This window comes from Crinia signifera, chromosome 2 (assembly GCF_055691185.1).
Source record: "Crinia signifera chromosome 2, ASM5569118v1, whole genome shotgun sequence".
Taxonomy (NCBI): domain Eukaryota; kingdom Metazoa; phylum Chordata; class Amphibia; order Anura; family Myobatrachidae; genus Crinia; species Crinia signifera.
This window is the reverse complement of record NC_139218.1, coordinates 333,926,635-333,938,293: the sequence shown is the minus strand read 5'-3', so window position 1 is coordinate 333,938,293 and position 11,659 is coordinate 333,926,635. Positions and strand designations below refer to the sequence as shown.

The 11,659-nt window shown below is 44.0% G+C and overlaps 1 protein-coding gene across 1 annotated transcript in view; it reads left to right on the top strand.

Annotated features, from left to right (window-relative positions):
- The first annotated feature begins 341 nt into the window (after positions 1-341).
- LOC146058532 (uncharacterized) overlaps positions 342-11,659 on the top strand; it is a 31,543-nt gene continuing 20,225 nt past the window's right edge. The window contains exon 1 of the mRNA XM_083170818.1: positions 342-512. Within this exon, the coding sequence (XP_083026944.1) occupies positions 342-512 (171 nt within the window). The remainder of the gene's footprint in view (positions 513-11,659) is intronic.

Below are 11,659 nucleotides of genomic sequence, written 5' to 3'. Positions count from 1 at the left end.
AATGGCCTTTAGACTTAGCAGTTGCCAGATCATTCACCACTTTAGTGCTGTCTCAGTGGAGTGCTGGGAACGAAAGTCTGACTGAAGTGGGTCTAATAGGGCGTGAGAGTTAAGAAATTGTGTGAGGCGAGAGTAGACAAGTCTCTTCAGTAGCTTGGAGAGGCAAGGGAGCTGAGAGATAGGATGGTAGTTAGAGAAAGAGTTAGGGTCAGAATTGTGTTTTTTTCAGAATGGGAGTAATCACTGCATGTTTGAACAGAGAAGGAAAAGTGGAGTTTGTGGTCTACTCAGGATTTGGGCGCTCTCCTCACGGGAGTAATGAAATAGTGGGGTTATGTGTAATGACATGGGAGGATGAGACTTCCGGTCATGGAGGTCCAGAACCGGAAGTCCTGGACAAACAGGGTATAAAATCTGAAGAGGGACATCACACTAGTCAGAATTCTGAGGAAGAGACAGATGTCTCGAAACATGTTGTTCCTGCACTAGTGATTTATTCTCCAGAGAAGTGGGTAAGTGTATGACTAGAAGTCCGCACATGTTCCAGGTCCGGACCCTTGGAAACCTGAGTGTTGACCCTAGGACACTCTGTGTTTTATCATTTTTATTTGTGAATAAAATCTTTTTTACTTCAAACAACTGAAAAGATATCACTATATGTGTGTTCAACCGTCAACCCTATCGTGAGTACCGGTACGCCACCCACCCTTAAAGAAACCTTGATAAGCTTATAACTAAAATTTACGGGTACGCTTGTAGTACACCAGTTTTGGATCCAACCAGCTGTCTTTCATCTCCCCACCTTTGGAGAAAGTTGCATACCGAGACCATCCACCTGGCTCTCCACAAGTTATTGCGATTCCCAAGCGGAGAAGATTCCACCAACCCCCTTCACGGAGATCACAGCTTGTTCAGCAGTCCTACATGGATACAAGACTCCTAAGGGACAGTCAGTGGTAATTATACCCATCTTCTATCACGCTCATTTGAATCCAGTGGAAAGCTTAATTATATCTCTGTTCAAAAGAACTGCATTGGTCCAATTGGGACTTTTACTAAAACGGCACAAATAGGACGGATCCTACCAATATTTCCTGCACAATGGCACATAGAGAGGGCCAACCAGAGCTTTTATATTGTATATATTTTTATTGTCCATCATGTTCATGCAATTTTTTTATATGTGTAATAAATGTTTTTTACATTGATATTCCTCATTGGTAAGCGCTACTTCTCTCTTTTTCCTTTATTCGTATTTTTAGGGACCTACTCAGTCCCTTTAAGTAGCAGCTTCACTTGACTCACATCCCATTAACAGCGCCCTCTGACCGCCTTAGGGCAGTCTTTTTCTTGAATCTATCCCATTACCCAGGATAGGCGAACTCCAACCATATTAGCACTAACAGTTTTTCTAATTTTCAGAACTTGTTTAGAGAAGGAAAAGTACCAGTAGCAAGAGAGAGTTTGCAGATTTTAGTTAAGGTTGGAATAAGCACAGGAGATAGAGTTTGAATGACTTGCAGGTATAGGATCAAGATGAGAGGTAGTTTTTGTAGGAGGATAAGAAGAGTGTGGATACTTCCTTTTCATTTGTGGGCTCCAATGAAGAAAAAGTGCCAGAGGGTTCAGCAGGGGAAAAAAGTGGGTTAGAGGTTGAGGAAGAGCATACCATTTCATCTCTGGTGTTATCAATCTTGTCCTTAATGTAGGAGGCAAATTCTTGTGCACTGAGGTTAGCCGGTGGGGGAGGAGGGGGAGGGTAAAGAAGAGACTTAAATGTGTTAAAAAGTTGCTTAGGGTTGGTGGCATTAGAAGAGATGTGCTCCAAATTGTGTTACCAACTTTGAAGAAGCTGTCGGATGCGATAAATCAAATATTTGTATCCTTCCAATAAGGGTAGATCCAATCAGAAGTGCTCTATAATTGCAAGAGCTCAGAATGTTCTGATGGCACCCACGGGGTCTCTGGTGACTTTTAGGGATCTGGCGAGATAACCTAGAAGAAATGAAGATGTCACTTCTCTAGAGCCTAGAGCACACAGTCTCTAGTGGTGCTGGTAGTGCCCTAGGTATTCAGGAGATTGTATGGATCCAGTAGCAGGATTGGAAGATAGCTATTAAAATTCATCTGAGGAATATCGCTTGTTGGTATATCCAGTAAATAAACTCAACGCGTTTCCCCGGATTAATATGCTTCCGGCTTCCTCAGGAGAAAGTAAATACTGTGTGTGAAGTAGTGGAATATATATAACTCCCCTAATTGATAAAATATTACACCTGGATGGATTCCCAACCAAATTAAAAGAACCGTCATGAAAATTTAAACTCATCTATTATATGCAGGTGGAGGCAGTCATAAAAAACACATATTATAACATTTCTAAAAAGTTTGAGACTCAAAAATATGAGAAGTATGCATAAGAAGAAGCACACATCTGTTGAATAATCTATTAATTAGTAGAGCACACTTCCCAAACTGGTCACATGACTCAGAGATGTCTTACATGGATAACCGTTAAAAAAACGGTATTTGCCTAAGTGATCATCTTTTATAAGTATATCCAGAGGTTAGATCGCTTACCCAGTTAGGCAATCATATATGTTGATTCTTCAGAAAGAGGTACGAAGTGTATACAAATATCATATTGTCAGCCCAGCTATATCATTGTATATTCAGTTGCTCAGCAACCTCTATTTACATGGGATGACACGTGACACTAGGGGGAGGAGAGCGGGCATCTACCGTCCCTCCAGAATTGTTTTGGTCACGTGTGATCGCACGTAGTACTGAAGGGAGGGGAGCGGGCGTCTGCCGCCACTTAGGCATTGATCCTATAGTCATGTGATATATCACATGTTCCTGAGGGGATGAATATTGAGTAGAGTCTTAGGTCATTCTGACGTCCGCGATCACGTGATCCCGGAACAAATATCCTATGGCAGTCATTAATCAACATCTAGTTGCTAAGCAACTGTTATTCTTTCCCAGATGCGTGCTTCATTCTTTTACATTTATAATTTAAAAAAACACAGTTTTAATTAGAGATGATCGGGTTCGGATCCTAGAGATCCGAACCCCCCCGAACTTACCTGATCCGAGGCCGGATTCGAGGAGTTCGCCGGTTCCCGCCATCTTTCCGAGCCCAAATGGAGGCTAAAGTGTCATCAACCCGGGTCGGATTCTCGCGAGACCTGGGGATATATAGTTTCCAGCGGTCGGCGCCATTTTCAAACAGGCTGATGATTTCAGACAGCACGGATGTGTCCGTGCTGTCTGCTGAGGGGTGTGAGGGGGAAACCTGCTGGGGGGGGGGGGGGGGGGGATAATGCATAGAGGGGGCTGCTAGTGCTACAGAGGGGGCTGCATTATTTAAATAAATAAAAAATTCAAAGTTTTTTTTTAATTACTGCTGCCAGTGCCCAGTATAAGGGATGCTGTATCAGTCCAGGGGTGCCTGCATGTGTACTGTATCCATCCAGGGGTGCCCACATGTGTGCTGTATTTGTCCAGGGGTGCCCACATGTGTGCTGTATCATGCCAGAGGTGCCCGCATGTGTACTGTATCCATCCAGGGGTGCCCACATGTGTGCTGTATTTGTCCAGGGGTACCCCCATTTGTGCTGTATTAGTCCAGGGGTGCCCCCATGTGTACTGTATCCATCCAGGGGTGCCCACATATGTGCTGTATCAGCCCAGGGGTGCCCGCATGTGTACTGTATCCATCCAGGGGTGCCCCCATGTGTCCTGTATCAGACCACTTTTTTTTTTTTTACTGCAAGGGCTGTTAAATGCGCTGTAGTCCAGGGGAGAGCCAAGAGTGCTATATAATTCATGGGGTGTTGCTAAGTCTGCCATATAATTCCAGGTGTGCTGCTCTTTTTTATAATTAAAAGTATACAATTTTTTATTTTTAACTTCAGAGAGGGATTTAGTTAGTAATTCCTCAGGATATTCTTTTTCTCTGAAGGATTCTAACAGTTCCTCTGCTTGTTGAGAAAAAGTGGATATATCAGTGCAATTGCGTCTTAGGCTCATCAATTGGCCCCTGGGAATATTCAATTTCCAGGGTGCATAGTGTGCACTTTTAAAATGAATGTAAGAATTAGTATTAACAGTTTTTATGTAATTTGATTAACTAATTCTATCTTCCTTCACCTCTAGAGTCACGTCCAGGAAATTAACAGATCTAGAATTAAAAGTGTGCATGAAGGATAAATTATATTGATTGGAATTAAGTGAATTAACAAATTGAGTGGCTGATAAGTGGTCCCCATCCCAAATTATAATGAAATCATCGATGTAACCGCCATAGAAGACCAGACTCGACCCCCAGCCTCCCCCCATACATGGGTCTCCTCCACCTCTCCCATGTATAGGTTGGCATAGCTGAGGGCGAATCTGGTCCCCATGGCCATCCCCATCACCTGTAAATAAAAAGTGTTGTGACAAAAAGTGAAATAATTATGTGCCGTTTTCTGGGAGTGTCGGAAAAAAATGCAGTCATGCCCAGGGAAGGGTGTGTGACGTCAGCGCTGGCCTGGTTCAGCCTGTCTCTGTGGCAGACTTGTGTATCGGTCAGAGTTACTCACAATTTGCACAGACTAGTAAAATAAGTGGTACTTGTTTCCTAGCACGGCCACACCGATTTACATCGGGGTGGTCGTGTCGGAAAAATCGGGTCGATCGCATCGCATGCGATTTGGTCGCATGCGATGCGATCGTCGCGACCGACCGATTTTGGACCCGATTTTTTTTTTGGAATTAAATGTAAATCGGGTCCCTGGGACCCGATTTTACATTGGATTCAATGTAAAATATTCCCAACCCCCCCAAATGTCACGGCGTACACCCCACCCCACGATAGACGCCAACCCGAAGCGTGGCGAGCGCAGCGAGCCCGTGAGGGGCGGCGGTGCGCGTCCTCCGACCTTTTCATTCCCCTACTATCCACGTCGGCGTGGAGTTGAGAATAGAATAGTGTGGCGAGCGCAGCGAGCCACCGAGCCCGAAGCGTGGCGAGCGCAGCGAGCCCCGCGAGGGGACGCGGATACCTTCACAGGTAAACACGTCCCTTCGCGGACTTCACAGGTAAACGCGTCGCCACGGACACCTGTGAAGCCCGCGAGGGGACGCGTATAACTGTGAAGGTATCCGCGTCCCCTCGCGGGGCTCGCTGCGCTCGCCACGCTTCGGGCTCGGTGGCTCGCTGCGCTCGCCACACTATTCTATTCTCAACTCCACGCCGACGTGGATAGTAGGGGAATGAAAAGGTCGGAGGACGCGCACCGCCGCCCCTCGCGGGCTCGCTGCGCTCGCCACGCTTCGGGTTGGCGTCTATCGTGGGGTGACGACGGGGACATCTAAAATGTGAAATGGGTCATATTGGCCCATTTCACATTTTTCACATTTTTTCAGGATTTCAATGTTAAAAAATCTTTTAACATTGAAGCCTATGTAAAAATCGGGGGCATCGCGTCGGGACCTATGTTAATGGTCCCGACCGACGCGATGCCCCCGATATTTTACCTTTCCCGACACGATTTCAATGTTAAAATATTTTTTAACATTGAAGCCTATGGGGAAATCGCGGGCATCGCGTCGGTCGCGTCGGGACCATTGTTAACGGTCCCGACCGACGCGATGCCCCCGATATTTTATCCTAGCCGGCCAAATGGACCTGATTTCAAAGGAAATCGGGTCCATCTTATGGATCGTGTACCTTAACTAAAGGTACACGATCCATAAGATTTGTGGCCGTGCTAGGAAACAAGTACCAAATAAGTTAATGGTGAGTGAATTGCGTATTGATGTGCAACAGGATACTGGGTAGCGATATTTAAATAACTTGCAGATTTACACAGGGCAGGTTATCACTCTGTCTGGGTGGGGGCTAACTACTTGCAGTCATCTACAAATTTGCCAATGGTCGATCATACAACACATGATTATCTGTTAATTACCTCAGGTTAGGCTATAAGTAATAATGAGAGCAATCAATACATAATTATTACATTCATTATAATAATAATAATAATAATAATAATAATAATAATAATAATAGTTTATTTGTAGCATCCTTTTTCTTATTACTATTACTGATACAGAATAAACAATATACTGTTTGCCCTCACTAATTATTTGCTTTCAGCTAATATATTGGGAAATGAGTGAGCTTAGAAAAGACACATTGGTTGTGGTGTTGTAATGTTGATATTTAGAATGGTGGCATTGGTGATAAGGGGCCCTAACCCATAACCCTACTTTTTTTAAAGTGCCCATACCATGCACACTTTAATTGCTAGCCAAGCCTCTATGGTAACTGTCAACACCCCTTTAAGGGCCCCTATTACTGCATTCCCCTTGTGGGCCTTCTCACCCAAGCCCGACACTGCATTTTTGTATCAACAGTCTGAATGTTGGCATAATGACTTCATACCATACTGTACACTGTGTAGAGACAACAAAAGCATCACCATCAGTCATAACTGCACTCCCTAGGTCTTAATGATACAGCCCTTTCCTGGTTCACATCTTACCTGATCGCTCTTTCAGTGTTCGCTTCTCTGACTCTACCTCCTCTTCACTACCTCTGTCAGTCGGAGTTCCACAAGGTTCAGTCTTGGGTCCTCTGCTTTTCTCAATCTATATCTCACCTCTTGGCAAACTCATCAGCTCTTTCGGATTTCAGTATCATTTATATGCGGATAATACTCAAATCTATCTATCAACCCCAGAGTTGTCACCAGTGGTTTTGGGCCGAGTCTCTGAATGCCTCTCTGCCATCTCATTTTGGATGTCTTCTCACCACCTCAAACTCAATATTTACAAAACGGAATCATTTATATTCCCACCAGCTAAGAACAGTTACCATCCTGATATCTCCATCACTGTTGACAACTCGAAAATCTACCCTACTCCACAAGCTCGTTGCCTAGGGATCATCCTCGACTCTGAACTGTCCTTTGTTCCCCACATTCATTCTGTCACCAAATCATGTTACATGCATCTAAAAAACATATCCAAAATGCAACCCTATTTCACATAAGACACTACTAAATCTCTTGTCCATGCACTCATTATATCCCGCATTGATTATTTCAATAGTCTCCTAACTGGTCTATCCAAGAACATTCTAAATGCTGCTGCTAGGCTGATCTTCCTAGCAAGATGCTCATTGTCTGCTGATCTGCTCTGCCAGTCCCTCCATTGGTTAGCTGTGTTTTACCGTATTCAATATAAAACCCTTCTGCTAGCATATAAAGCTATTAACCATACTGCACCAGCTTATATCTCTTTACTTATCTCAAAATATCTCCATCTTGACCACTCCACTCTGCACAAGATCTGCGTCTCTCTTCTGCACGGATCACTAGCTCCCATTCACTATTACAGGACTTTTATCAGGCTCCTCCCACCCCATGAAATGCCCTTCCACGCACAATAAGACTCTCCAGTAGCCTCCAAACTTTCAAGCGATCCCTGAAAACTCACCTCTTCAGGCAAGCCTATCATATTTAAGTTCCATATGAATTACCTTCTGAGGCACTTATGTATTATATAGCTTCCCTTCTGGACCTACAACCTATGCTATTACTAGTGCCTGACCTTGTGTTTTCCTCCTATGTCCCTATAGATTGTAAGCTTGCAGCAGGGCCCTCCTACCTCCAAGTTTGTCTGTTGTTACCCAGTTTGTTTTATCTCTGTTTACAATTGTAAAGCACAACGGAATCTGCTGCGCTATATAAGAAACTGTAAATAAATCAAATAAATATGGGGCCTAATGCACCAAGCTTCAAAACGTGATAAATTGGAGAGTGATAAACAACCAGTGTCAGCTCCCAACTGCCATGTTACAGGATGGGGTTAAAATGACTGTTGGGACCTGATTGGCTAATCGTTTGTCACTCTCCACTGAATCACATTTTCAAGCATAGCCCAAAAAGTTGTGAGTGCGCAAGTAGATGGTTTTGGAGATTAAAAAGTTTGGAAATATATTTAAATAATATCTACAGTATATCTGTGGCTGTTCTAAAACTATTTTCATCATTTCCTCTGAATGCACTAGCACTCAGTATTCAGCAATTCATTATTACCCATGACATTTATTCACAAGATTATATTAATAATACTTAAACATTCCTTTGGGGTAATGAGCTTTGGGATAAATGCGTCACTCTGGCTAATTGGCTCAACCTTTAGCGGAGGGCTTCAGGGGCCACAGGATGGAATAAACAGAGCAATGGTTCTTTGGCGCATTAATGTCACCTGTATTTATTTTCATCCTTGTTATCCTTATTTGTGTAATATATTGACATTCTCTAACAGATCTAATGACCATATGAATGTGACAGTCATCATAAAATTAAAAGCAATGTGTCTTCTACACAGTGACATACTGTGGGTTCTAGCAACAATTTGATGTCTTAAACTTCACAAGAACAGTTCTATCTGGAATAATCTCCATTAGGCATAATGGCCGCTCTCTATAATAATAGCTGAGAAAGCCATGCCATAACATAGTTTTAGCCTCTCCTGCTGGAGCAATTGTGAAAGGCGTCTGATAGTTACAGCATAGAAGTCTATAGACAGTAGGAGCATTTAAACAGGAGAGCAAGTCCGCCATTACAATAATAGTAAATGGAATAATTACACATCATATACAAGGTTTTTGGCATAAAATTAGCCAATATTATGAGCCTACCCACCAAATGTCAAGGTAACCTCAGCAGGTGGGTTCCTCACATTATAGGGGTTTACCCTGAAGTTCATGGGAAACCGTCTACCATAAATCGCTTATTGCAAAATGCTAGCACAGATCTCAATGTATGTATCCCCATTAGGGCCCTATTCAGACCGGATCGCTACCGTGCAATTAGCACATCGACCAATCATCAATACAATGCGCATGCGTATGAGCCAAAATGTGCATGCATGAAGCCTGCTAGCCAAGAAATCCTGCTACTTTTCTCCTTCGGTAGCCATTTGCAAGGTGATTGACAGGAAATAGGTGTCGGGGGGGGGGGGGGGTCGGGAGATAACCGGCCGTTCAGTGGGAGTGCTAAGGAAAAGGCAGGCATGCCAGAAATAACCTCTAAGTGTGCCTAGAAAAACACAGGGGTGACCAATCATTTTAGGTGAGGGTGTGTGACATCAGCGCCAGGCCAGATATGCCTTTATCCATCACAGCCGGCGAGTAAGACATTCGATGGCGAGCTTCTAATGGATGGTATTGGACTTATTCCGTCAGCTATGAAGCCGTGCCCATCCAATCACACAGTGAGTACATTCATTTGTAACTTGAAACAAGCAAGCAGGTGCCCCAAACAGCCATTACAATTATTAGCAATATGTGCAGTTCATCATCAAGGAGGAGACCATCACATATGGCAAAGCATATTCTGAGAATGAAAGTCCATGAAAGGCAATATCTAATAGTAGCTATTTCTGTATTTTTCAACAGAATACACATTTTCCCTCTTTATCCCATCAACCACTATTATTATTATCATCATTTATTTATATGGCGCCACAAAGGTTCCGCAGCGCCTAGCAATACACAAATGAGCAAAAACAGATAACAAATTACAGTACAAGACAATTTAGCACAAGTACATGCACTATAACAGTCCCTTCACTGCATCAGTGTCAGGGGGGCCGGACGGGGTCCCGACAGTCGGGATCCCGACAATCATTTACCTGACGTCGGGATCCCGACTGTTAAAACACCGACAGACGGGTTCCCGACGGCCACTGGTTATTCTCCCTCATGGGCGTCCACGACCTTCACTGTGCCCACAGCGTGGCGAGTTCAGCAAGCCCGCAAGGGGCTTTGTTGTGCTCGCCATGCTGTCTGAGTCTGGCCAGTCGGGCTAATGACTGTCGGGATCCCGACTGTTGGAACTCTATACCACACCCCAGTGTCAGTTCCTCATGTTCCGAGTTACAGGAAAAGGTAAACAAAGGAGAGGGAGAGAGAAGGACCCATGGGCATGGATCATTCTTTCTCTCTTTCTCTCTCTCTCTCTCTCTCTAGGATGCAGTATCAGATCATCTCAGACAGCATTGGTGGCTGAGGGACCCATGGGGCCACGCAAGCTGGTCGCCACAGTAGCTACCAAGGAACCAGGACATCTGCATCTTCTGATGGAGATTCTGGCCTTGTCACTCCTTCTATTTTGAGTAACGGAGGCTGTTGCCGCCCTCTACCCATGCCCAATTGGCAGCATACTGTCAATCACTGACAGATTCTAAGGTGCCGTGGACCGCTTGTGGCATCAAATAAATAAATGATATGGATGATGATAATCACTAAGGTTAAGTGCACCCCATACGGAGGCATCTTCTAAATAAAAACAGCATGGAAGAAATGCTGTGGCATGATCGCCCTCTCCCTGCTGTAAATGGTACAGTATTTAGGTTCCAGTAGTCCTGCTAGTTGGGTCAAAGTCCTGCTGTTGTGATGAATAATGTCATTACCACTCAAGGGGGTTTATCATTTTCTCATATTATGGGGCATAGGCATTAAGCATCTAATAGAGGAAAGGAATGGATAAAACACTTCAAGCCCGCAGAAATAATAATTATATTAATTTTCAAGTACTCTCCTCCTCTCTGCAACAACAGCTTGCTCCTATTTCTGCATTCACTACTCCTGAGATGGTGGTATCACACCTAAACCTAACTCTCAAAACAGCCCTGGATGAAGTGGCTCCAGTTACCCACCACACTCCACGTAGGCCTAGATGCCAACCATGGCACTCTAAATTAACAAGACACCTACAAAATCTCTCAAGGAAAGATGAGCGTAAATGGCGTAAAATCTCCCAGTCCAATGGATTTCTTTACATATAAGACTATCTACCAGTCCTATAGTTGTACCCTGGAAACTGCCAAACAAACATATTTCCAAACTGTCATTTCTGCTCAAGATTCTAACCCAAAAGTCTTTATAATACATTTAAATCCCTTCTCAACCCTCCCTCACCCAAGCCACCAGCCACTATCGATGCACAAGATCTTGCTTCCTACTTCAGGGATAAGATTGACAAGATCAGAGATGAATTGTATCCTCCAACTCAGTTGGTGATATGCTCAATTCCATACCTGAGCCCTCTGACGCATTTACTTAATTTGATCCCACAAATTAAAATGAAGTATGTGCACTTCTCATACAAACACTATAATCCCTAGGTCTTAAAGACACAGCCCTCTCTTGGTTCTCATCCTACCTATCTAACCGCTCCTTTAGTGTTCGTTTCTCTGATTCTACCTCCTCTTCGCTACCTCTGTCAGTTGGAGTACCTCAGGGTTCAGTTTTAGGTCTTCTGCTTTTCTCAATCTATACCTCATCTCTTGGCAAATTAATCAGCTCTTTTGGATTTCAGTATCATCTGTATGAGGATGATACTCAGCTCTACCTATCCTCCCCTGACCTGTCCCTATCTATATTGAGCCATGTCTCTGAATGCCTTTCTGCTGTTTCATCCTGGATGTCATCTCACCACCTCAAACTTAATACAGGTACAACCCCGATTTTCCGGAAACCGATGGTCCGGAACCTCTTTTAATCCGGACACATCGGGTGCCAGGGGGAAGGTAGGAGTTAATATGTTTTGTCTGTAAAATAATTTGTGGGAGGGCTTAGGACGGCAGCAGAAGC